Source organism: Thunnus maccoyii, chromosome 5, assembly GCF_910596095.1.
Source record: "Thunnus maccoyii chromosome 5, fThuMac1.1, whole genome shotgun sequence".
Lineage (NCBI taxonomy): Eukaryota > Metazoa > Chordata > Actinopteri > Scombriformes > Scombridae > Thunnus > Thunnus maccoyii.
This window is the reverse complement of record NC_056537.1, coordinates 18,590,407-18,617,991: the sequence shown is the minus strand read 5'-3', so window position 1 is coordinate 18,617,991 and position 27,585 is coordinate 18,590,407. Positions and strand designations below refer to the sequence as shown.

At 39.9% G+C, this 27,585-nt stretch overlaps 2 protein-coding genes across 4 annotated transcripts in view; both read left to right on the top strand.

Annotated features, from left to right (window-relative positions):
• vwf (von Willebrand factor) overlaps positions 1-5,879 on the top strand; it is a 30,218-nt gene extending 24,339 nt beyond the window's left edge. For 2 of the 3 annotated variants that reach the window (XM_042411504.1, XM_042411505.1), the window contains exons 37-53: positions 56-245; positions 338-679; positions 791-1,029; positions 1,241-1,343; positions 1,467-1,538; positions 1,973-2,077; positions 2,208-2,413; positions 2,512-2,661; positions 2,758-2,874; positions 3,185-3,365; positions 3,634-3,674; positions 3,761-3,877; positions 4,184-4,282; positions 4,894-5,022; positions 5,134-5,173; positions 5,276-5,373; positions 5,558-5,879. In XM_042411504.1, coding sequence (XP_042267438.1) covers positions 56-245; positions 338-679; positions 791-1,029; positions 1,241-1,343; positions 1,467-1,538; positions 1,973-2,077; positions 2,208-2,413; positions 2,512-2,661; positions 2,758-2,874; positions 3,185-3,365; positions 3,634-3,674; positions 3,761-3,877; positions 4,184-4,282; positions 4,894-5,022; positions 5,134-5,173; positions 5,276-5,373; positions 5,558-5,743 — 2,415 coding nt within the window. In that variant the 3' untranslated portion in view covers positions 5,744-5,879. Of the gene's footprint in view, positions 1-55; positions 246-337; positions 680-790; positions 1,030-1,240; positions 1,344-1,466; positions 1,539-1,972; positions 2,078-2,207; positions 2,414-2,511; positions 2,662-2,757; positions 2,875-3,184; positions 3,366-3,633; positions 3,675-3,760; positions 3,878-4,036; positions 4,058-4,183; positions 4,283-4,893; positions 5,023-5,133; positions 5,174-5,275; positions 5,374-5,557 lie in introns of those variants that run through there. The other variant, XM_042411506.1, reaches the window with a different exon arrangement.
• A 1,091-nt stretch (positions 5,880-6,970) lies between these two features.
• On the top strand, positions 6,971-27,272 carry LOC121898126 (anoctamin-1). Its single transcript, XM_042413069.1, has 28 exons — positions 6,971-7,173; positions 11,223-11,390; positions 11,595-11,900; positions 13,364-13,459; positions 13,663-13,835; positions 14,350-14,404; positions 14,510-14,561; positions 14,714-14,769; positions 15,046-15,093; positions 15,538-15,602; positions 16,074-16,208; positions 16,316-16,476; positions 17,340-17,422; positions 18,386-18,397; positions 19,198-19,272; positions 19,375-19,431; positions 20,009-20,083; positions 20,736-20,937; positions 21,996-22,107; positions 22,200-22,257; positions 22,351-22,451; positions 22,550-22,713; positions 22,839-22,991; positions 23,259-23,311; positions 24,208-24,386; positions 24,596-24,701; positions 25,314-25,893; positions 26,013-27,272. Exons 2-28 carry the CDS (start codon positions 11,244-11,246, stop codon positions 26,675-26,677), a joined length of 3,969 nt encoding a protein of 1,322 aa, XP_042269003.1. The 5' UTR covers positions 6,971-7,173; positions 11,223-11,243; the 3' UTR covers positions 26,678-27,272.
• Positions 27,273-27,585: the final 313 nt, after the last annotated feature.

Here is a 27,585-nt window from a genome sequence, read left to right as displayed (position 1 = left end):
TTATATGGGAGAACGGCTATTTACTCACTGAATGTGTATTTGTTTCTTTGAGCAGGCATCGATTGATCAGGAAGAGCTTGTACTGCCATGGCGGTACGCTGGCCTGGAGGTGGTGCGTTATGGGGGAGTGATGCTGCAGCTGAAATCAGACCATGGCTACGTCCTGACTTTCACTCCTCAGAGCAACGAGTTCACCATCACACTGCTCAGTTCCACCACCAGCGGCCACACTGCTGGACTCTGCGGTAACATAAATACAGACCCACTCCTTCAAAACCGTAAAATGGAGTTGGAGTGGTGCTTTCTTGTCTGATCATCCTTTGTGTCTTTCCTCCAGGTGCCTGTGGAGAGGATAAGGTTAATGTCCTCTCTTTACGTAATGGCAGCTCGACTGCTGACCAGCCAGCCTTCATCTCTGACTGGACAGTGACTGGAGATGGCGGTGTGTGCTTGCCAAAACGGAGGGCGGTGTGTGTGTCTGGGGCAGCGATGGGATGTCAGGCCCTACGCTCGGAAGTGTTTGAACCGTGTCACGCACACATACCCGTTCAGGTGTTCCTTGCCAAGTGTGAGGAGCAGACATGTGAGGAGTCAGATGTGTGTGAGCTCATATCTGCCTACGCACGCCTCTGTCGACAGAGAGGTGTGTGTGTGGACTGGAGGAGCCCCCACCTATGCCGTAAGTCAGTTTCTGATGTGCGGATGTTTGCAGGTTTAAGTTCCACTGCTGATTAGGTTTTAATACTGAGTCCAGGCCTACACCTAAACTTAAGCCTGTCCTCTGTTACAGCATTACAGTGCCCCAGCTCCATGGAGTATGATGCATGTCGGACAGGGTGTGTGGAGGACTGCGGAAGCATACAGACGTTGCCAGGCGACTGGTCTGTTGCCAGGGGTAACGAGTCATCCTGTATGGACACACCTACTGAGGGCTGTTTCTGTACTGGAGGGACAGTTTTGCATCATGGAGAATGTGTATCACCAGAGGGATGTAGGCAGTGTGTCGACCATCATAGACACACTTATATGGTGAGATGCGTGGACAAGAAAAACCTGACAGAATATGTATGGGACTGATTTAAAAAAAAAAAAATCAACTTCTTAATTACAGAAATGAATGCTAACAGGATTAGTTAGGGCAACCGTTTATGTGTTCTCCATTAAAGTGTGCTGTGACTGCCCTCTAGTGTTAATATAACAAAATACTGCAATAAAAAAGAACCTGGTTTCTTTCCTACAGTACATGCAGAGTTGGGTACCAGATGAGAACCCATGTTTGATTTGTATGTGTTTGGACCAACAACGTATCAACTGCACCGCCCGGCCCTGCAATGACATCAAAGGCAAGCACCCAGACTGTTATTATCTATTTTCTGGCCTTCCTAAACATTAAAAATATTGCCAGCATTGCATTGTGGGTTTAGATGTAACACCTTTTACAATTAATCATCTGTATGTGTGTGTAGCTCCAGTGTGTGGACCCTGTGAGGTCCTGAGGGAGAAGAGAGAATCCAAGTGCTGCCCAGAGTATGAGTGTGGTATGTATAATAAACTATGTATCAATATTAAGATGTTTCTCTTTCCAGATCCAATATAAGTTTCAACAAATAAACATGAGGAACAGACCTGTCAGTGTTCAGTGCAAGTTTTGTGTTTTGTGTCTGGGTCTTTACACCCAGAGGAGATATTGAAGGCTTTACTGAACAATACAAACCATTGGTGAAACCTCAGTCCTAATGGAGCATATATAAACTCAATTTAATTAATTAATTAAACAAAAGATTTGTAGGAAAGTAAATCCAAATCACCTTCACTCCGAAAAAATGTACAGCTAAAAAATCTTTCTCCTTATCAGGAAACAGACTGAGAAGTTGTTATGATATTGGATGAGCATGTTTTCATCAGGAAAAGCTTCAATTTGCAGTAGATGTCACCCATCCGCAACAGACTGTCTCACTCTGTGACTTTTCAGTGTGTGATCTGGTGAGTTGCGCCCTTCCTGAAGTGCCCCGCTGTGACGATGGTCAATCATTGGTTTTGAAAAACCCAGGAGAATGTCAGCCTATCCACGAGTGCGGTAGGCCATTTACACATTCTTTATGATGTGCAAGCTCTGCTGTGCTCCAGTGTACACACACATCATGAAACAGAGCGCACACCCATGTGATCTCTTCAACGCCTTTCAATACATCTCTTTTCTCTCTCAGTCTGCAAAAAAGAAGAGTGCGATCTACAAACTCACCCTGCTTGTCCCGCACATCGCCAACTGTCAGTCAAAAAGACAAAGTGCTGTGACGTATTTGAATGCGTGTGCAACTGCCAGAACTCCACCCGCACCTGCCCTGCTGGTTTCATCACATCCTCCTCTACTGACGACTGTGGCTGCACAGAGATCATCTGCCTGCCGGACAAGGTCAGTGTGTGTTTGCTTGCAACTTAAAATACATCACTTTCCAGTTTTTGTGCTGTTACTGCTGGACACATACCCTGTGTTATTATGTGTGTCTCCAGGTGTGTGTGGTTGGTGGTGTGGTTCACCCGGTGGGGACTGAATGGGAAGAGGGATGTGAGAAGTGCAGCTGCACCCAGCTAAAGGACAAAGACACCTCACTGCACACTGCTCAGTGTACTCCGCCTGTCTGTGAACGGACCTGCCCTCTGGTGAGACACAAACCTTACACACAAATACACACCAAACATAAACATTTGGATTATGCTTCTGTTACCGTTAATGTTTATATATTTGTTACATTTCAGGGCACGACATACACTCCATCAAAGGGAGAATGCTGTGGGAAGTGCATACCTTCCAGCTGTGTGGAGTCAGAGGGAGAGATGCGAGGAGACACAGTGATTGGGGAAAAACTCAGACATGTATGTGTGTTGAGGAATTTCATGTATCTGACTAATATACGCTATTAATTCTTAGTAATTATGCTTTTCCAGTAATTGTTTAAGACACTCATTGTAATAATAAACGCTGATTTGTATTCTAAACAAGTTTCCACCTACTATTACCTGCAGTGGATTTTCCATCCACTTCTGTGGTTGTGCGTTATGTTTTTTTCACATACAACTTAATCATAGTCAGTCTATAGATTAATGTCTGTAAATAGAGAAAAAAAATAATCTTTTTTTCTCCTCATTTGTTTGATTTTAATCTAATCTCTTTCTTTAATAATAGGTGGGTGAAGTGTGGCAGTCTCCACATGATAAATGTGTGTTAAATCAGTGTGTGAGGGTGAAAGAAGAGGTGTTCGTCTCTGCTACAAATATGAGCTGCCCTGCTATGGACACTCCATCCTGCCCACTGGGAACTGAGTTACGCTGTGACACTGAGGACTGCTGCCCCCACTGCCACTGTGGTAAACACACATGCACATACATACACATGAAAGCATAAGCAGAAAATGGCAACAAAAATCAGTCGAGAAAGCACCTGTATCAAGGTTTTGCTCTGTTAATTTGCCCTCAAGTGAGTATCGTGGGCAAACTTTATATATACCAAAATGCAGTTGCAGTGTCTGTCCAGCAGAGGACGCTCTCATATTGGTGTCAACCCATTGCTAGTTATCTTGACCTGACCTTACGAAGCTTGTGGTGTGATTTACTGTTTAATTTCTCTCTCTACAGCTCCTATGGATGCCTGCGTCCTCAACCACACTGTGATAGGAGTAAGTCATACAGAAAAGGTGTTTTCTTCTGTCATATGAGAACAGTACCATCAGTACTCCCTCTCAATCTTTCTGTGTTTGTACAGGCAGGGGAGAGGCTGATGGTGGATGTATGTACACACTGTGAGTGTATAGTAGAGGGCGGTGCAGTGAGAAAATACAGACTGTCCTGCAGGAGAATCAGCTGCCCTACTTGTCCCATGGTAACCACCATCATTATTTTTTATCATCATCATCATCATCATCATCATCATCATCATCATCATCAATTCAAAATTCCATCATTCTCATCAAAGATTCTCTAATCCTCTGACCACATTCCCTCCCCACTCATCATAAAATTGCGGCCACATCGTTTTCAGTGATTCCCTCTATTCACAGAGGTAAATAGTGAATTATTTTTTTGCACAAAATGTCCAGGGAAATTTATGTCACTGTGTTGACGATAGATGTCTTCCTGATGCCATCCGATGTAAACTAATGCTTAGTACTAACCACAATGTTTTCAGGGATACACTCTGAAGAAGGAGGAAGATGCTTGCTGTGGTCACTGTGTTCCTACCGCCTGCATCATGGAAAGGCCAGATGGAAAGCTGATCAGTCTGCAGGTAGGTACTTTGCAGGAAAGATGATGCCTCTCTCATGAACCCTGTCACATATACAGATACACATAGGATTTACTGTCGCAAGACATCTTTATAACTATGTTAATGTATATCTTTTTAATAGAGAAACTTTACAAATATACTATGTAATGTAATTATGTGCTATACTATGATACTAGATAGATAGATGCTATATTGAACATTACTGTTATACTATAAAGTGCTATCTTTGTAATGCTATACAATAGTAATATGCAATGCTATAAAATATTATACCTTACTACAGTAACTATATGATATGATTCTATACTATAAGAAACCATATGATACTATACTATACTGTACTATACTATAATATACTTGACTGTATTATACTATACTGTACTATTATACTATATTCCACTATACTATACTATACTTATCCCTCGAATCAGTAGAATACTGTCAGCAAAATAAAAAACAGACATGACCTAATAAAATTCTTCCCTATTAGAAAATTAATGTATTCATTCCTTTATTTTACTACATTAAAAACATCATTATAAAATGAAGACAACAGCCTTTCAGCAGCAATAATGGAGATACATACTGTCTGTGTGCCCCTCTGCCTCTAGGTGAACACTACTTCTGAGGATGGTTGCAACCTGTATGCCTGTGGTTTGAACAATAAAGGAGATCTCGTCCTGCAGACCAAAGTGACCACTTGCCCTCCTTTTAACCGCCAAGAGTGCCTGGACCAGGGGGTAAGACCACTACACAACCTGTCCTCAGTTACACAGTATTCCCACACTTACACCTTTATATCTGCAACAATTTTTTGTTAAATTTATCTCCCCTGTTATTTGTGTTTTTAGGGGAAGGTCAGCCAGATTGGAACAACCTGCTGTGAGATGTGTAAGTAGAGCTGTGTCTTTGGCTAGACTGGTGCACTATTTAAAAAAAAAAAAAATCTGGACGGTCTGACTTTAATAAGAGTGTGTGCATGTTGGTGTAAAGGTACTGAGCCAGAGTGTCGAAAGACAGTGGGAACACTTAACTACATCAAAGTGGACGATTGCCAATCCGAGCACCAGATAGAATTGCGCTATTGTGAGGTAAGGGACTACACACACACACACACACACACACACACACACACACACACGTAAGGATGATAATACTTTTCCCCCCAGGATTAGCTTACAAAGTTCAATGAAATCATAACACTGTCCCTCACCAGTCCACCCTCTCTGTCTCTCCCTGTGGTGCCATCTGTCCATCTGTCCATCTGTCTATCAGGGTAAATGTCGCAGTAAGTCCATGTTCTCCCTGGAGAGGGCTGCCGTGGAGCAGGAGTGTGTGTGTTGTGCTGCTGTGGAGACAGAGCCTCTCAGCGTTCCTGTACTGTGTGCCAACGGCACTCGCAGCCAGCACACTGTCTTGTCTGTCACTGCATGTGACTGTCTGTCCAAACACTGCACCTAGAGGGATAAAGAGAGAGAACAGAGATTTTATAAATGTAGATTATTGCTGTATTGTATGTGTGTATCCAAATATAATGTACCCATATAAAAAATATCACAAATAACAATTAAAAACCTGCCAGTTTCTGCAAGCTCTACTTTTTTGTCTGTTGTGTTGTAATCTTAGTATTCCTGTTGAAATGTAAGGGTTTGGAGAGATAAGATAATCGAATAGTTTAAAACTGATGACAAGTTTTCTGCTTTTCTTTTTCATCAGGCTTCTGACATTATCTGTGAAACAATTTGAGACAATAAAATTGAATCAAATCACTTTTTAATAAAGTAAACTTACAAAAATACCAGTGATATGTGAATGTAACTAAGTATACATTATTACAAATACAGTATATACAACTGAGTGTACAAATTTGTGGTACTTGAGTATTTTCAGTTAATTCTATTCCACTACAATTCAGAGGGAAATATTGTACTTTTCTACTCCAGTACATTTATCTAACAGTCCTAGTAACACTTACTTCACAGATTAAGATTTTACATATAAAACATATGATGATCTTATAAAATATGATGCACTGTTAAAATATATTAAAAGTACAAAAGTTAAAAGTAGCTCCACCTAGACCAACTAAACACATCTTAATGTGTCAATAACAAAAATCTGGTAATATATAGTAGAAATATGAAATATGTTGTATGTATATAATATATAATAGTATAACACTGAAGGAGCATTTTCCTGCCATATGAGTACTTTTTACTAATTACTTTTACTTAAGTGACATTTTCATTACTTTAATTTGTAAGTATTTTTATATTGCATTACTGCCAGTTAAGAAGTGCAGTATCTGATTTCCTCCATCGCTGAAAAATACTGAAAATCTGCTGGTTGCAGTTGCATAAAAGCAAAGAATTGCTGCTATAAGGTGCCTTTTTCAATATTATATCATTGTAATTGAATAGTTTGCTACTAACTTTTTTTTAGTTTTGGTGATGTAAGGACTGAATAATTAATTTTTGGATTAAAAAATTGCAATAAAGAAAATAATTAGGTTAATGTTTGCCGCCCTATGTGAGACAATAAGTGTTTGCACTGATTTATTTTTAATTTTATTTTTTTGCGTCGTCTAAAGTGCATGCCTGCAGAGGGTAGGCGAGGTTCAGTTTCAAATCTGGTCACCTGTGAACTCTTCCCTCTATGGCTTACACACACACACACTTTGCACACACCTTGCATCGGTAATATGCATCACACCTTCCTTCCCTCCGCTATGGAACGGTCAGGGAATTAGCCGCCCTGCGCGCGCGAGTTAAGCCAGGGGTTCCGGGAGCGCGCGCGGATTGTCCACCATCTCAGCCCCCTCGCCAGGCTGTGCACCTCGCGCGTCTTATCATCCATCTCCATAGCACAGATCTGATCCTCCACGAGCACTGGTGAGTCCACTTTTTCACTTTTCTTTGATGTGAAGTGTAAACAAAAAACACTTGACTTGACCTTTTTCACTTTGAACGTCTTATTTAAATGCGCTGCCGTCGCCTTTGACTGCGTCTTTTTGCACTTTTGCACTCATTTATTTCAACTGTAGCTGCTTGTGTTGACAGAACTCCATAGACAAGGCTTGACTATTGCTTTTGTTATTCAATTCCCTCTGTGCGGTGGCTGCAACCAGTATGTGTGTGTGTGTGTGTGTGTGTGTGTGTGTGTGTGTGTGTGTGTGTATGTGTATGTGTTTGTGTATGTGTATGTGTGTGTGTGTGTGTGTGTGTGTGTGTGTGCGCGCGCGCGCGCGCATACGTGTATGTGTATGTGTATGAGCCAGGGTGCTGAGGCTGTTTTTTCCATCCGACCATCTGTGTGCACACAACTGTTGTGCCCACGCGCGTTTAATTAAACACATATTTGTCGAATAAGCAGCTCCTGACAACTGCCTGGGGATTAATTAGTCAAAATGGAAATGAATTAGTTTGATGTATTCTGTGCTGTTTTTATTTTTGACTTCAGTTTGTAAAGAAAAGGCAGCATAAACAGTTGGACTGGTTCAAGTGAAAGTTTTAGTGCAGGATTTCAAACTAATGATTTGTCTTTGTGCTGGTTTGAGTTTGACTGTGTGTTTCCTGTTATGGTATCAGAAAGGAGCGAGCAGCTGTTAAAATTAGCGATGTGTAATCTGCTGTTTGCCAGGAAAGGCCGTATTAGATCGCTCCCCTGCTGCCCTCTGCCCCGTTAATGTGAGGGTGCAGCTGACCCTCTTGCCTCTGCCGTTGAGCTGTCAGCAAGCTTACAGACCTTTAAGCCCCGCGCTGAGACGCACACTCGGACGAATTTGTGTACTCCACCTGTGCAGCCTACATTAAAATGATCAGGCAGGGAGGATATAAAAACATACCAAAAACAATTCAGACACTTAAATAAATGGAATGCAATAACACACGAAAGAAAAGGTAAAAAAAACAAAAAAAACAATGAAATATGATATGGTCCATAGTGTACAAGGGAGCAATTTTGGCATGCTTATATGAAAACTGCCATATCTGAGTCATGCCATGCAAACTCCATCCCTTCATATAATGAAATAGATAATGTCTCTCCTTGCGTATAATTTCGATATCTCAGGAATCCATGCACTCATTGGTGGAAGTTTTGTGCGCTTCAGTTATTCATGTCAGTCTCTCCTTTCTTATGCATAACTTTTCTACTAAAATCAGCAGAAAACTGCCACCACAAACTGATTTTATGTCTTATCATGTTGTTGTATCTGGTTGTAAAGAGAAAATAAAAGTAAATTCAAGTTTTCTGCAAGGCATGGTGGTCCATCCCTGATGTGTAATGCTTAAGTGCCTGCAAATGTGCATGCATTTTGATAAACATGGGCATATCCCCGTACTGGGAATATCAGCCGTTGGGGAAAAGGCATCATGACTAATGAGCTAAAGTGACTAATGCACCACACATGGGACATGTGGCTCACAGCATATGAAAAAAACAACCTCAGACGTCTTCATGCTTCTCCCAGAACAACCATTATCAGGTAGTCATCTAAATCAGCTTTTCTCAACATGGGGATTTGGACCTTCTAAGGGGTCCCAGGATAAATCTGAGGGATCACAAGAGATTTAAAGGGATAAGATATATATATACGTCATGAAACGATGTAAAATGTTTGCCCTTGTTTTGCAAAATACTCGTTACTTTAACCTCTTCAGGCCTCGAAGAGGGGGTCACAAGCCAAAAAGATTGCAAGCCACTGACCTAGTATCAAGTGTCCTGAAGGACTAATGTTTTACATAAAATGATTTGACCTTTTGAACCCAGTCATATTCTCCATTTCCATCTTGGCTCTGTGTTTGCTAACACATGGTAAACTGGGATTATCGTGGGTGTGTGTGTGCATATGTGTAAGGGGATTGACTGTTGAAGCACCTGAGGTATGTGTTGTGCTTACACTGTCTGGTTGACTGTTGGTGTATTTGCATGTCTCATGACTTTTCCTGGTGTTATGCGCAGCTAGAACATTGAGTTCTGTTGTGGAGCCTTTGTTGCATGTTGCACCTGATAGGGCTGAGCAATATGTCGATATTATATCGATATCGTGATATGAGACTAGATATCATCTTAGATTTTGGATACTGTAATTTTCCTGGTTTTAAAGGCTGCATTACAGTTAAGTGATGTGATTTTCTGAACTTACCAGACCATTCTAGCTGTTCTATTATTTGCCTTTACCCACTTAGTCATTATATCCACATTACTGATGATTATTTATCAAAACTCTCATTGTGTAAATATTTTGTGAAAGCACCTATTGTCATCCCTATAATATTGTCACAATAATGATATTCAGGTATTTAGTCAAAAATATCATGATATTTGATTTTGTCCATATTGCCCAGCCCTACCACCTGATCATTTAAGTGATTCAGACCTTGATTAGTAAGATTAACACTGCTGTTTATATTAATATTTTCATAGTTTACTCCTAACGGGGAGGCCTTAGAAAACATATGAGCTGCATAAACTACAATGAAAGGTGGAGTTAAGTGACTTAAAATTTCAAAAACATCACAATGTTCCTCCAAATGAACGTCTCGCAAACAATGACAAACATGTCTAAATCTGCAGGAACAGAAAAGTAGCGCACTCACTTGTCAGGACTCACGGCAATTAAATCCTAAAATCTATTCTGTTACCAGTATTAGTATCTGTTTTGTTCATTCACGCATGATTCAAATATTTGTATTTTTATTTTATTTGATAGGGACGATGCAATTTAACATAGTTCCAATACAGAGCATTGAACTGATGTACTGCACAGAGAGTTTATAGCTATTGCTAATTTTCAACTCTTGTCCCTAGTTGGGCTTTTCAAGGTGAATAAATGTACTGTCTGGTGACTGAAACACAACCAACTCTAAACTGTGCTGCTTTGCTTCCTCTTCTTCTTCCTCTTAAGATAAAATGTAGCATGTCTTCTGTCTGTGTACACAAGCATGGGGGTGAAACACATATGCTTCTACTAGCTTGAAACTTACTTAACCTCTCAGTTGTCTCTTAACACTTTGTTTTTTATCTCCAACGAATGAGCCCAGTGACCAAATTACCCCAACAGATTGTAAACTGTGCCGCTTGGATTGCAGTGTGAGCTTAATCTGAGCCTACAGCTTCAATTTGGTAAAAAAGAGAGGAGGCAGCTTAACTTTGGCTTAGATTTTATCTGTCGGTCTAAAACAACCATTACTTGTTCGCCATGATTTTTTTACCCATGATATTTGAAAATAAAATCCATCTACAATGTATATTTCTGACAGAATGTAAATAACTGCCACAAGACTATTAACTTTTTAAAGAAAACTTCTTATTTCAAGGAAAATTATATTTTATGGTAATGTAAATGCTAAATAAGTCAGCTATTTCATTTTATAGGCAAAAATAGTGGTTCTCAACCTGGGGGCTGGACTCTCACTGTTGAGATCGTATAATGTAAAATTATTAAATTATTACGTTTTCTTTCGATAATTATGAGATGACATCTGAGGTAACATTCTGAGGTCTTATGAGAAAAGTCATAATTATGGGAGAGTATCTCTTAATTAGGAGATATTATTTCACTTTCAAGTGGCAGTAATGGGTTTTCTCATTAACAGGAAAGCAAAACATTGTGTGTATTTTTTCAGACTCTCTACTGTTTTTTTCATGTGAATTGCTTCATAATTTTACATTTTCGGGCCATAAAAAATATTCATATCAAACAAAGAAGAAAATCACTCTTTGGTCACAACTGGTAGACATTCAACCAGTTATTGCATTAAGGTGTCACAATCCAAAAAGACTAGGAACCAATTGTCTAAAATGTTAGGATTCTACTGGGAGGAATGGTTCCACCATTAATTGAAACTCTTTTTTCCCCTACTTACAGCCAGAGCTGCCAGGCCTTCCCAACTTGTGGATACTGAGCTCCTGTTTTTCTTTTCATGTACTAACACAGGGATGAAACGGAAAAGAACGTATGTCTGTCACCACAGCAATGAGTGAGACGTCGTCCATTCACTCTGCGAAGCTTGTGTCATTGGCCCGATCGCTGTCTGGGCTGGGGCTCGACGCCGCCAATGGAGGCGCCATCATTCTGCCTGACACCGACGAGCCTCCTCCTCCGGTATGGTGTCCTCTGAATGTTAATACTCACATCCTGTATATCGTGTAGCAATATGTCAGCTCTCTCTCAACTATCAACCCTGCCTTGAGCTGACATGCCTGATTATTATGCTCTTACACCAAAATATTCCCCAAATTCCCTCCCTGCCAGTCCTCATCACTTAGCAAATCTATTACCTGTGTGTGCTTTTGTGTGTTTGTGCAGGAGTCTGGCATAGATCTTGGCCCTGGGCTTTTTTTCGCTGATGGCAAGAGGAAGGTGGACTATGTCCTTTGCTACAAATACAAAAAAAGGCGGGCATCCAAGGCACGACTTTCCATTACATCCAATGGTAGCATACCAATACAGATAACAGGCCGATGGGAAACTGAGGCAGATTCAGGGGAGGCAGGTGCACCTGCAGGAGATGTGGAGGAGTCAAAGCTGACTGATGAGGAAAAGGCTTTAATGAGGGAGGAGTTTGAAGCTGGACTACTCGAAGCTGGACTACAGTTAGAGCGTGAAAAAGAGGTGTGTATCTGTTTTTACAGTGCTTTCACCATCCATGATTATTTTTTCATCTGGTGTACACTCCTATTGACATTTATTGGTCAGAGCCATCCTTAAGTGATGTGACCACAAATCCTGTGATTGGACGGCCGCCAAACAGGTTAAGGATAAGACTCAGCCTGTCGCTTGTAGCTGGAGGACATGGCTGCACTCTAATTAAAGAGAGAACTTAATATCAGTGGTATATGATAAGACAATATGATAATAATAACAATAATAAAGTGAATTATGTTGCATTTTTATTATGCACTGTACAAATATGTGTTTGTTTTTTTGGCACTTCACACATATATATATGTGTGCGCATGCATGTTGTGTGTGTCTCTGTGCGTGTTTGTGTCTGTGTCTATTTGGTTGTGAGATGCTTGCGTGTTAAATCAGCTGCTGTTTTGGTTGAGGATTAAGCCTGCTGACCGTAAGTGTGAAGCCAAAGGCCAGATTATAGGGCCTTATTAGAGAGTGATCCACTACTCACAAGTGTGTGTGTTGGCACATGAACGCATATGGAGGGTGATGGGTGGGTTTCATTTTGATTGAATGGGTGGAAGGATGTGCTCAGGGGATTAGCATGATCATTTTTGTGATAAGCTTCTCTTCTCTCCACATCAAATAATTGAGACTAGTTTTCCTCATTAAAGTGTAATTATAATTGCATGGTCTCCGTTTGTAGCTAATATGTGGAAATAATTTTCCTCATATAGGTAGAGGTATGCAGCATCTTTTCAGCAAAATTAATTCTTAGTGAGGATCTTGCAGTGATTTTGTTTTTATTTATATTTTACCAAACATTACCATTATTATGTTTAAATACTCCCATTTAGGACCAGAATGGCTTCAATGTAGAGCAGAGTTTGGTACATCGGAACAGGCTATAATAGATTTTAATGTCATACCTGGAAAATTTCTGGTAACACACAACATTAGAGCTGCAGCAGTAATTGCATATGCAGGTTGTGCATAGCGGTCCAGAGGCTTGATAATAGCCTCTTTTCACATCCTCAAAAATGATTATTGACTACATTATGGTATCTTTTGTGTTCCCATCTGAGCAATTCATCACTATCTGCACTTATTTCTTACTTTTTGTAGCACTTTTTGTAGCAAGGTTCTGGGCTTGAAATAATGGGATTTCCAACAAAACAGCCTCATTATAACACAAAGTAGCATACTTACAGGTTTAGGGAAGGCTCATCTCGCTGCCTCAGGACAAGTAGCAGGAGCATTAAATGCATAGACAAAAAGAGCAGAAAAACCGATATCCAGTTAATCTATCTATACAGGCCCGTGATAATAACTGTAATTATTTTTTCCAGTCTTAATCTAAATTTAATTAAACATGTATGCAGCACTTGATGTGATGTAAAGTTACATATCTAGCCCACATTCCATATTAATCAGTGTGTGACGTGTGTGTTTACATGCAGAGGTCAAACGGCATAGGGTTTATTCGGCTGCATATCCCATGGCCAATACTCAGCCGCGAAGCAGAGCTTCAGAAGATCAAAGTTCCTGTGAAAAAGGTGAGCAGTTCAACACTGTCCTTTAATACCCTAGTCATTCATATTCTAGTTTCAGTGTGCATATTTTTGATTATTTGCAGAAGATTGATAATTTGGATGTTAGGTTATTACTCAGCTTGGTGGGAAGCTGTAGTAGCTGAGTCATGATATATGAATGGATCAGCTCAAGTAATAATCCGTGTTTCCATGTTTTCACTGAGCAGAAGTGTGAATTGCGGAAACGGATGGGCATTGCTGGAATATGGGATTCCATTGCCACTAAAGTCAACACACCGTTTCAACCAGACGTCCCTGATTTTGACATCCACAGAGACTCACAGACAAAAGTCAACATCAAAACCCTCAAACACTCTTTTATCAGAGACAAGCTCCACCTGTAAGTACTTGTACTGTCACACTCACACACACAAAAGCATACGTAGTGGAATGGTATATCCTGTGTCAGCAAACTAACCCACTTTAGGAGTCGCCCTTGACTGAGGGCACAGATGTGTTTTAGTTCAGTCATGGTTAGTGATTTAGATAACACCCCAATATCTAAATCACCTAAAGGCTGTGTGCTTTCATCATCCTTATCATAGCATGGCAGGGCTCTCACGTAGATTGAAGTTTTATTGTTTACACCATTGAAATGGGGATTCTACAGTCTGTGTGCTACTGGGTCACTGCATGTGATGAGATAGGACAAACAGTGAGAGCAACTTCCTTAGAGAGAACAAACATCTTTGATTTAACAAACAAAGAAACAAAATGAACTTTGAGTTGGTAAGGGTACAAGTATGAACAGTAGTCCACATCCTCATAACCATCCAAAACTGTGGTGATCAGGCCTACAATTGAAAGTGAACACTCACATGCAGTCTGTGACTCCTCTGTGTCTTCCCCTGCAGGTATGACATCAAGTCAACAGACACTGTATTTGACAATGCAACACGCAGCAGAATAGTAAGTTCAGCAACAATGTGAAGAATATTTTGTACACGTTTTGCATACAGTACCTGTTTGAGTGTACAAACGGTACCATTTGTACTATGCTATGTTTGCATCTAGGTTGCTGAGATTATTTCACGCACTACCTGCAGACAAACTTGCCAAACCACTGGTGAGGGCTCACTTCTGCTGTGGTTTCATTCTTTTTTATACGGTTCATATGTATTCTATCAGTCAGATTTCATGTTATCTTTATGTTATTGGTCACAAAACTGACCATATATGTACATGACATTGTGTTACACTCCCTCTTTGTGTCAAAAGGCATCAATTCATTATTGGCTCGGGGTGTCTACGACTCTGCCTTCCCTCTGCATGATGTGAGTATAACAGCGAAAGCATCTATACTGAACATACTGTATATCATATCTGTATATGTTTCATTTAGGGATATTTGAAAATGCATTTATTTAGAATTAAGATTTTTTTTTTTGTGCCATATTGACTAAACACAAACGTTTTTGTATAATGTAGGAAAGGTTACACAATAAATTTACAAATGGGCATTATGGAGATAAATGGGGAAAAGGGAGACGATAAGAAATTTCAGGAGGAAAATAACTATGACTAGCTGTAAGTCAAGCCTTTTTTTTCAGGGGTCGTTTACAAGGAGAGGACGGAAAGATCAGCGAAATGACAGACAGGTGAGCTGACTGGCCTGTAATGAGGTTTTTACAGTAATAGATGTTATTTAAAAGTGCTTTGACCGGTTCAGAACATAATCAGTAAAGCCGGTGGAGATAATACTACTGCTGCTTCAGGCTAATAATCAGGCTTTTCAACAGACTGCGCAATGAAAAGCCTATTATTAGCCCGATTTGACCTTAAAACTGATTTTCAAGATCATGGAGACCTTGCATTGGTCTTACAAAAAAGGGCAGAACACCATCGTCTGTCTGTGTACATCATTTTGTTGTGTAGCTTCTGCACATCAAGTATGATCTGCAGAAGTCCAGAACAAATATTAGCTGATTGACATGGACTGAAAATATTACATGCTTTGCTCTGACATTTTGTATCCTGTATATTCAATCGTTAACTGTTATTAGGTGTTTTAGTCTTGTGTCATGTGCTTGGGTGTCCTTCAGCTCCTCCATGAAGAATGGGCTAACTATGGAGTCATGCTTAAATACCAGCCTGTGGACCTGATCAGGTACTAAGCAGTTAGTATGAACAAAGATAAATGTCTAGCTATAGCTATAGCTTCAGACTGCAAAGTTCACTATAGCCACTAATATGACAGGGTTGGACTAAACAAACATTCTGATGATATTGCTGTTCAAAGTGGCGTAACATTGGTGTAAAGTTTGTCCCAGTGAAAGTGCAAGGACATGGGGTTATTAAAATAAAAAGCAATTATCCTCACAGGTTTGTGAGTATGGTCAATCAATGGGAACCATGAATTCCCACAGCAACTGCCTTGAAAAGACCTTATCACAGGACAAAATGTTGGTTAAGAGTAAGTTTTGACATGGTGATGGTGCTGGATATTAGGGGGAATAATCAGACCTGGAGCTGGGAAGATACTGTTTAATGCTTTGGAACAGAGTTGGACTAACCAACTGTGCTGCAATGTTGGACAGTCAGTCGACTGCTCGTTGACATGTTGTTTCTATGTTGACAGAAAATACTTTGGAGAGCAGATTGGATTGTATTTTGCCTGGCTGGGTGTTTATACTCAGCTCCTCATCCCTCCCTCTGTACTGGGCATCATTGTCTTCCTGTATGGCATATTTACTGTGGATACCAATGTGCCAAGGTAAGCAGATACAACATCTTTTTGGATGCTTATAAAATGTACAACAATGTATTATATATATATATATGTATTATTCTCTTTGTTTGGTGTTTTCACATATATTTCAGTCAGGAAACATGTGATGACAACCTGAACATCACCATGTGTCCACTGTGTGATGGAGTGTGTGACTACTGGCGGCTCAGTTCGGTGTGCTCCCTGGCTCGAACATCATACCTCTTTGACAACGGAGCCACTGTCCTCTTTGCTATTTTCATGTCTCTATGGGGTAACTATACTTTCTAATTCACTTTCCTGATAATGTTACAGCAAAAATATTTTAATATACTAAACTATATTATTCTAATAGCTCAGAGAAATTTATAACTGGTTTAATTGGATCTTGGATCTAAATTCATCCTTTATTTATTTAACAAGAACAGTCACATTAAGAAAGGAAACTTGCTCTTATGTGAGCCCTGGTCAAGACAAGACAACAGAATAAAAATTATGTCAAATAAAACCATTGGTTTGTTAACAATCATGCATAAAATTATTACAGCAAATTTATATACAAGTCCCTGAAATGGTAGCTGCAGTAGTAATACAAATAGATTCCTGTATGGCATAAAATTGGAAATACCAGCTCCAGAAAACATGTCTCTCATTTGGGGTTTACAGTGATCTTTTATTACTGTAATGATTTAGAGATTATTACTGAGGGATAATGAATTTTCAGTAACAAGTGAATGCTGCATGGTTAAGCTATTGATCTCCAGTATAGATGCTTGGGGGAGGAGATGGGTTCATTAAGCTTTGCATGACTGAAGTGAGTGAAACATCAAGCTGCTACCTGGGGTGTGAATGTATTGCAAAATATTTGCTTTGTAGCCTCTGCTGTATTCAACCATGCATGTGGGCTGCCTTCAGAAATAAAAATTCTGTTGCTCCACTTATATTAAGCTCCAGATTCACAGAATTGCTTAAGGGCACATTGAGAGCAGCTTTTGAACAAGGATTGTTTCCTTTTTCTCTCTTGCTAAAACATTATTTTACAGTATAAGACTTGAGTGGTCAAACCAAAGGTCAGGATCTTGGAATTTTTTCTAATGTTTTAGATATTTAACGTATTCTTTGTGTATCTCCTTTTAGCTGCTTGGTTCCTTGAGCACTGGAAGAGGCGACAGATGTGTCTGAAGCATACCTGGGACCTGACAAGCTTGGAGGATGAGGAGGTACTAAAATAGATACAAGAATACTGTACACACACATACTGTGCAGTTCACACACACACGTAAAGACACACACATACATTATCTGAGTGTAGATACAGTCAGAGCCTTTGCTGCTTTGCCAATATCAATATCATTATTAGTTTCTATCTTTTTCTCCTTCGTTTTTCATACGGCCGGTTTGTTACAGTGTTAAAGTCAGTCAGGGTGAGAGTGTTAACCTCCTGGCCCGGGTAAATCATGACGGCAGAGATCAGTTGTGGTTTGGCTTGCAGATTATCATTTGTCTCAGGACAGTTCCCTCCCCCTAACACACACACACACACACACACACAGACACACACACATATACACATAGCCACACATGTATACATGCATTGACACGACTCTTTACCCTGTAAAGGGGTATAATGGGATTGGTCTGTTCTTAAAGCAGTGAACTTGCAGGATAGGATGACGCAGCAGGGTTGCAACATAAACACTCTTCAGCCTAATCTACTGCCACTACTGCTAATTTATGTTTAAATTACTGTAAATTACTTACTTCTGCACATCTCCATCACTACTCTGCTGTTAAACCACTGTTAATTTACTGTTTACCCACATTACACTTTTCACTCAGTTTACCTTTGTGCATTACGGTTGATTTACTGTTAAATTACTGTTCTAATTTGCATGTTTCCATTTTTGCATTTTTGTCCCTACTGCAATTCTACCTCGCACATTACTTTTTTGCACATTTGCACTTGTACATTTTCATATTTTCTTACTGTGTATTTATTATTATTATTATTACTATTTATTGTTAGAGTAGTTTTTAGCTTTCTACTTATTTACTTGAGCAATTGTAACAAAGCAATTTCCCTGCAGGGATCAATAAAGTTTTTCTGTTTCTGATTCTGATTCTAATGCAACTCTCTCTCTCTATGGCTCTCTTTCATTTATTTTTGTCTTTGCTGACTGAAGGAGCGAGTCCAGGTGGGAAAGTTTCTGTACATGTTAGATTTAGCAACATCAAACTCAAAAGTGAATTACAATCTGGTTTAAGAAGCTCAATTATTTTTGTTTTGTATTTTAAAAATCCCCCAAAATTTTGCCAATTTTTGAAATATTTTTAGCTGTTGAAAATTGAATAATAAATCAATAATGCAAAAATTTTGGAAAAGATTATGTCAGAATTATGTAAATACAATTTGCATGCAAACATTCTGTAGTTTCACCTTTTATTATTATTTTCTAGCGTTATATGCTTTCAGAGACTTTTTGTATTTGAGAAGCACATTCTGAGCTGTCAGTGAGAGTCTCTATACTCTGAGGAATAGTGTCCTCTTATAAGGAAACCAGCAACAGAAACTTTTTTGTGTTTGTGGGAACAGGAATCCAAACAATATCACTGTGTTCCTTTTGAAAATATTAATATATTTCAGTGAAAGTTATTGCTACGTAAAACATGTCCCGCTTTAGGCTAGCACCCCTTAAAACAAACAGGTATGAGGTCATTAAAGTCTGTTATGTAGGGTCAACCTAAAACTTATGCAAATGTCATCTGACAGCCAACAAAAACGTCAGAGAATAAAGTAAAGCAGTGAATTTGTAGCTTAAAGGTCATTTGGAGCAGAGATTTCTGTGGCCACAACTGGTGTCTGAAACCATTATACAGTAAAGCTCTGAATAGCTACAAACAAAACAAAAGAAGTAGTGTGACATAAGGCTGCTTTGTCTCATTGGATGTGTGATGCAGTCGCATGTGTTCTAACATCTGCTTGTGTGTGTTGCAGGAGGCGTTGAGGCCTGATTATGAAGAGGCTTTACAGGAGAAGAAACATAAGATGAAAGCACGGTCTAAAAAGAAGGTTTTGTATCTGAGTGTTTGTGTGTGTTTCAGATATAATTTAATGAATTGTAACACTAAGTGCATGTGTGGTTTCTCACTGCCTGTTTTTATTCCATTATAGTTCACACAAAGCGGGGATGGTGTAGATGGAGAAACAGACCAGATGCTGGCCTCCCAGGTATCACTGCAGTGCTCTGTGTGGGAGGGCAATACATGGATAGAGTTGCTGGGGTGTGAGGGCAGGGCTGTTACATTAAGGTGATTTAAACTTGCCTCGTAGTGAGTGCTAACATGGATCTCATTTCTTCAATGACACTGCACCCACTGAGGGTAAATAAATTGTTGCTAAACAAACAAATGTTTCAGCCCGTCTTAGTCTTTCATGTACAATTAAATTATTACAGACTCATTCCATGTGTACGAGTTTATGTCTGTGTTTAAAGAGGAAACCCCCTTCACCTACTGCGGGTGGTTGAGTCCAAAGCTGCTTACCTGCCTGAGATTAGCCCAGATTACTGATGGAGACAGAAAAGGGAGGAGGGAGAGGAAGAAGGGGAGGGGATTTCTGTCCTTTCAGGTGGCAAACATGCACCTGCCAGACAGAAAACATAATGTGTGTGAGCAGAACATGTGCTCAGCATTACTGCATATCACCTACTGTACTCAAAAGCATATACCATTATGTGTATATGGGTGTATTTGTGTGTTTGTAACCCAATAATAATAACCCATTATATGAATGTTTTTCTTGACAGCAAGAACCAGAGTCCCTGGACATTGAGGATCACCTGTCAGGTTACCTCATCAATGTGTCCACCTTACTACTGCTGGTACTGTGTTTATACTCTTACATTTACTAGTATTCATTCTCTAATTTTCACATTTTTGACCCCCCTGTGTTGTACAGCTATCCTCACTATTGTTATTTTGTCAATCAACCATTAAATTAACTTTTTCTAGACATTAAAATCATTATTAGACAAAGACAAGAGATGAAATAAGACAATGACGAATGAAAAAGTGATAAAAGATAAGAAAAACAATTGATAGAAAGGGGAAAATGACAGATTAGAGCTGAAATGAATAGCTGATTGAGAGAAAATTAATCTGCAACAGTTTTGATAATCAATTAATCCTCTCAGTCATTTCTCTCAGGTGATGATTTGCTACTATTTTCTGTATTTATATCCTTGTAAATCAAATATATTTTGATTGCTGTTTGGAGAAAACAAGCAATTTGAAGACATCACTTTGGGCTCCAAGAAATTATTTTTTCACATTTGATGGACTAAAAGATTAATCAAGAAAATAATCTGCAGATTAATCAATACTGAAAATAATTGTAAAATACATATTTACATATAACAAATATTAAAAATGAACACACAAATCACATAAAACTGTGAACAAGTAGACTTTGTCACCAGAGTCTTGTCATTAACTTTTTAATGTTGCATATGTCTTGTGTCTGTCTGCGTTCAGATCTTCGTGACCTTCTCAGCAGTGGTAGGCGTGGCAGTGTACCGCATCTGCATGTTAAGTGTGTGGTCCATGAACCCTGATCCTGAAGCCAAGGCCAGCGTAAGGATGACGGTCACCACCACAGGGATCATCCTCAACATGCTGGTCGTTCTGGTTTTGGAAGAGGTCTATGGAGCAATCGCTGTGTGGCTGACTGAGCTGGGTAATACTGCTCCTTAAATACTCTTTAAGAAGCCGTGACCTCGCTGTGACCTCACTGTGACCTTTATGTGCATTTTTCTGCCTGCTGTCTTATGCCTTTTTTCTTGTCATGTCCACTTTCAAGCATTGTAATATGCAACATATATTCAGAACATCTTTTGATAAGTAAAGCATTAAATAGTGAAACTTGGGTCTCACTATTAGTTTAGACTTCTTTGTTTTTGCTGAACAAACTGCAAATTTGACACAGTGGTAATGTAGTGGACACAGATAGTAAGAGAACTGGTTAAAAAGTATGAATGGCTGGTAAGATTTGGGAATGGCAAATAACATAGGAACAGCCCTAGACCTAAATATGAGGAACAGCAACAAACCAAATGGAGAGTGAAAAAATCGTTCCACAAATTCTTTATAGTCTGCAGATTAAAGTGACATTTTTACATAGGAGAACTCTAATGCTGTAACTTCCATAACCCTTATTTTGTCTATTCTATCTTGCAAGAAAGTCATCTTAAACCTACAGTGGTGTTTTTCGTGCTATATTTCTTCTTCGGCAGACTTTCCCTTTTAAAGAAAAACTCTTTAGCTAATTGTTCAGCGATAGTTCCTTCACAAAAGCAACAACAACTAAGGAATAAGGGATTATCATAGATTCATTATTATAGATTATCATTGATCATAGACATAAAAGTACAGATGCAGATCTTCTTCATGCTCCATATGACTTTTTGATGGTAAGTGTGAAGCAGAGAGGCTTGGTCTGGCTGCTAAATACTGAGCAGATGGTTGTCTGGCCACAGGGTCACCTTGTTTTTCAATATACTGTGTGCAAAATAGTAGTGATTTTTTGTGTGGCGGTATACATTAGAAACATACACATGATGAAAAAAACTTCCTGACTCTGTACAACACAGGTTATTTCAGTGTGAAAGTGCATGTAAGTAATTTAGGAAGCATGAGTTTGGAGGCAAGTAACTAATTGTGAGTGAAACACATATTAGCTAGTGTAGTAACAGTGTAACATGAGCTAATGGTGTGTTTATGATTGTTGTCCATCAGAACTTCCTAAGACAAAGGAAGAGTTTGAAGAGAGGCTGATCTTCAAGTCTTTCTTTCTCAAATCCATGAACGCCTTCGCACCTATTTTCTATGTGGCCTTCTTCAAGGGCAGGTGTGTATCTTTCATTTTTTCTTTCTTCACTCACTTCTCACCATTGTTTGTCTTTATTCTTTATCATGTGAATTGGTCTTCTCTTCACGTAGGTTTGTTGGGCGGCCTGGCGATTATGTTTATGTCTTTGGAGACTATCGCATGGAGGAGGTGGGCTCAGTTACACACATTTATTTGTTAGTGTGTGTGTATGTGTATATAACTGCATCTGTGTGTTCACTAAATGTGTTTTGTACTCCACAGTGTGCTCCTCCAGGCTGCCTCATTGAGCTGTGCATCCAGCTCAGCATGATCATGCTTGGAAAACAGCTCATCCAAAACAATGTGTTTGAGGTTCTCATACCGTATGTATCTTTTTTTACGCCGAAAAATATACATTTCTTGCAAAACTGCATAATTTACCGGTCACAGTCTTATGCCTTGCATGCTTTTTTTCCCCCAGTAAACTGAAAAAGATGTACAGAACAATACAGGAAGAAAAAGGAAAGAAAAGAGCAGCAGAGAATGAGAATAATGAATCAGAAGAGAAGAGACCAAAACAACAATTTGACAAAGATTTTGCTCTGGAGCCTTTTGAAGGTGTAAGCCCAGAGTACATGGAAATGAGTGAGTCTCTTCTAGTCTATTGCTCAGTCTTTTATCCACACTTGCCACTCCAGTAATCCAGTGTAATTCTTTAAAAATGGGTGAATGTGTTTGTGTGTCCCTGCTGTGTCTGTTGCTATTTACAGTAATCCAGTACGGGTTCGTGTCTCTGTTTGTGGCCTCCTTCCCACTGGCACCTGCGTTTGCTCTGCTCAACAATGTCATCGAGATTCGCCTCGATGCTGCAAAATTTGTCACTGAGATCCGGCGGCCTGACGCTGTGAGGTGTAAAGACATAGGTACAGATCACACATAAAAGCATGTCCAATCTGTCTCAGTCTCTGTGTGAATGTGAAAGAAGCTATCCAGGAACTTATAATCACTTTCTTTTCCTTTACTCCACTCTGCCCCTCCATGTTCTGTCTCTTTGTCTCCATGTCTGTCTGTCTGTTTGTCACTTTCCTTTACACAAATACACACATTATACACACACACACACATGCACGCACGGATGGACACACTTCCCTTTCTTTCTTCGTTTCTTTTCATGGACATGCAATCTCTAGGGATTTGGTACAACATTCTCTGTGGAATCAGCAAGTTCTCTGTCATTACCAATGTAAGTGTGTGTGACTGAGTGTGTGTGAGTCTGTCTGCTCTGCCCATAACCTTTGACCTCTGGCAGAGATTGCCTTACTAAAATACTAAATACTAGCTGTATGTATGAATTGAATGAAGTGTCGCTGTGATCATATCTTTGTTGAGATCCAGATAAAAGGGATTAGAAATGATCTTATACATCACCAAAATGTTTTTTAGAAGGAAATCTTTTATCTGTTCTGTTTGCTGCAGCACAGCTACTTTTTAAGAAGCTCATGGATCCTCATTTCCTGTCAAGCATATGTCTGAGTCTGTCTCACTGAATCTGTGTACAGTTTTCTCTGCCTAAGACAGTGACCTGTCTCTTGTTGCTCTGTGTAAAACAAACAAAGCAGTAAATTTAACTAACAAAACTGATATTAATCTAACAATACGTCTACTGTAGGTTATATGGTGGAAAGTCATTTTGAGAAAGAAAAATTTTGTCTAGCTCCAACACCTACATGTGTCATTCTTTTATTAATGTGTGGCCTCAGAAAAATCAAAAAAGCATGTTTCCTACATTGAAAAAAATGTACACTTGCTGAGGGTTAGGATGATATGCAACACAGTTTAATTTGTGCTAAAACACATTGTTAATTGAAGTTAAATGCTGTGACTCTAGATAAATATCTACATGGAATAATCATAGGTAGGTGTGTCAGTTTTACTGATTGGTACTCAGTACAGGTGTATCAGAACAGATAGAGAAAATTCACAAAAACTTGTAACTGATATCAATGTTTTAAAGTGTGTGTTAAGTAGATAATATTATTGATATTAAATTATTTGTATGACTGACATGTGTGCTATAGTTATGTGATGTATCTGCAATAATACAGTACTGCCGTTTCCACTCCTTGTTTGTCTCCTCAGGCATTTGTGATCTCCTTCACGTCAGAGTTTGTTCCACGAATGGTTTACCAGTACATGTACAGTGTAAATGGCACCATGAATGGCTACACAGAGCACTCACTGTCCTACTTTAATGTCAGCAACTTCCCACTGGGCACCGCACCCACAACCACCCTCATCACCGGAGTGTCCATGTGCAGGTCAGAGTGACTCTCTTAACCTTGACCTACCTGGAGCTTCCTTTAAATCCTTGAGCCCAGCAGCTTACCTCTTACTTACCTAAATCCTACAGTTTCCTAGACGTTTTTGGAGTTTCTAGAAACTGTGAAATGTGGCATTTATAGAAAGGATTAAATTATTTACTGGGGCAAATCTCATCGAATGTCAATAATCTCTGCTCGTTTATCAGGTATAAGGACTACAGAGACCCTCCATGGGCACCAGATGCCTACACCTTCTCTAAACAGTACTGGTCTGTCCTCGCAGCAAAGCTGGCCTTCGTAATATTCTTCCAGGTATGGAAACAGATATTTACAATTTTTTTAATGTTAATGCCAATCTAAAAAGTGGTGTCTGATCTCTAAGTCTTTATCAAATCCATGGGTACAAAACCCATTTCTTTCCCACTCCAACTCTGATGTGTCAACTTAGATTATCGTCCGGTACCAAGTCCCAATTAGCAGTATTTTCTTTTTCCCAGATTTAAAATCTGTATACCTCACTGTTTGGAACTCATTAAAATGATTTTTTTAATGTAAGATAACATGAGGTCAAAGATTGAGCGTGCAGCCCACCATGACTTAATTAGTGTAACTGATAACTGGAAACTGTAAATTTTATAATGACATTGACAAAGTGGATTTGTGATGTTGATGTGGATACGTCACGTCTGGCAGATATCCAATCAGCTTAATAAGGTCAGTAACACTACCAATACTGATCTGGCGGCGTGGTGCTTCCTCATTAATTGGAACGACCATTTACCCTTGCAGCTAATTAAACCTATTAAACCAAGGAATATTCTTTCCCTATAATCATTTTAAAAATCATGATGGAGAGCAGCAACTGTATACTCTTAAATGTAATAGCAATAAAAAAAAAACATTTCCTTGTCTTTTGTCCTTCAGAACCTTGCCATGTTCCTTAGCATGCTGGTTGCCTGGATGATCCCAGATGTGCCGCGGTCTCTGCGGGAACAGCTGAAGAAAGAGAACATGATGCTGATGGAGTTTCTGCTGAATCAGGACCAGGAGCAACGTGCCAAATCTCACTCCCCAAGACGCTCCATCCCCTGCTTCCCTGCCACCATAGATATTGTGGTGGAGGCACCACCAGAAGAAGAGGAGCAACAGCAAGTGCAGGAGGAGGAAGAAGAAGTTGGAGTTGAGATCAGCCTGGATAAATCCAGGCGAAGCAGTGACAGTGATCCAGAGGTTGGTAAGTCACTTGAAGAAGTTGAAGAAAATGGAGACAAAACGCGAGGATGTGAAGAAGATGAGGTCAGAGAGGGAGAACGGGGAGAAAGGGAAAAAGATGAAGAGGTCACTGAAGAGGATGGAAAAGGTGATAATGAGCGAGAGGAAAGAGAAGAAAAAGAGGAAGAAAGACAAATAAAGATGGAGATAAACGACACTGAAGAGAAAGCAGATGAAAAGGAGAATTTTACTGTCGACCTGGATTCCTTCATGGACGACCTGGGCCTGTTAGGTAGGAGGAGAAAACTTTCTATTTTTAACTTCTGCTATTAGATTTGCAGTGCCTTTTTTGTCTTTTAATTAAATTTGTAATAATGCTGCCTTATGATTCATTTTTACATTTATTTCTAGATGATGAACCCTCATCGAGCACAGCTAAAAGTACAACGCTTCCCCGCTCAGGCTCCAAACAGGGATACCAGAAAGACCAGGAGCCCCCGTCCCATCCAGATCCACCATCTAAAAGAGGCTCCTCTCAGAGTCTGAGGAGCTCCAGAGCAGATATTACAACATCAGATATTGACACTAAGCTCTTCTCATTAATTGCTCCTCCTCCCAGAGAGCCAGGCTCAAGGGCAAAGGCCCGCTGCTCCACCCTGCCTTCCCGCCACAGAGGGGCTGAAGCTTGTTACAGTCTGCCACGACCCAGCCACTCCACCAGCCTCACAAGGTTTCAGCAGGCGGCCTCACTTACTCCCCTGGTTCCCCTGGGCGCTTCATTATCAGCCTCATCCAACCCATTCTCTCCCCCACACACACCGGTGTCACCTTTATCTCCACATCACACACAGTCCCCACAGCCCAAAGCCCCCAGTGAACTATTCGCACTGAAAGCCCCTCCGCCCCAACAGCCACGCTCCAGGGCCAAAGCCCGGTGCTCCACCCTGCCTACAAGACAAAGAGTCCCCGGCCCAGAGGAGCACTCCACCAAGCCAAGCCATTCCACCAGCTTCACGAAGCTGGGAGATCGCATCCCTCCTTCCCCCAGTGAACTGAAGCGCAACACACCAGTATGAGGAGAGCTGGAAGGCGAGGGAAAGGGACAGAGGGTGGCAGAGGGAGGGGGAGGACTATCCAGATTATCTTCTCCTGTGTGTGCCTGGAGCCTCACCCCTCCGTCTGTCCTCCCTATCTGCATACATAATACCTGGGGTCTGAAGGGAGACCATCCAGATCAACTGAACCTCCTTTTTATCCTCTTAATCTTCACAGAGATGTTTATACTGCTCAGTGGTTTAGGGCTGTTCCTGACAAGGGGAGTGCTGGACAATTCAGAGAAAGACAATGCAATCCTCTGAAACTCTCCTTACCATGCCTGAAGGAAACACCACTGGAACTTTAACTCTTTCTATTCTTTTTATTTATTTTTTGATTGTTGTTGTTTTTTTGTCGGTTTGTTTTTGCCCACAGCCACAGTTCAATAGCCGCTGCTCCTCCTGTTATTTTGAATCCCACACATGCAGCAGTGCTGCCTTGTAGACCAGAGGGACATGGAAATTATATCCAGCACAGCTAGAATAAACAGTTATGCTTGTAGATCTACTGTTTATTTTTAGAAGTTTTGATATATAAAATATGTAAAATCATAATAAAAGAAGGACATATTTTTGACATCTGTTTTTTCCTTGTGAATTTTCCTTTATGATATTGCATTTCAGTCTTAGATTACTGACAGGAAAGTTAAAAATATGTTTGTGTGGTATTATATTTATTGCAGTTTATGTTAAGAAATGATCCATATCATATATTAGAGGTGACAAAATAACATCACATATCGAGAGGCAGTTCTATTCAGAAATAGTGGAACAATGTTGTAAACATGAGACCAACAACGCTTTTAATAACATGGCACCAGTGAATCCTGATAGGGAGATGGTATCAGCCTGACAGGCTTATTGTGTTGTCTCTGTTGCCCCCTTCTGGT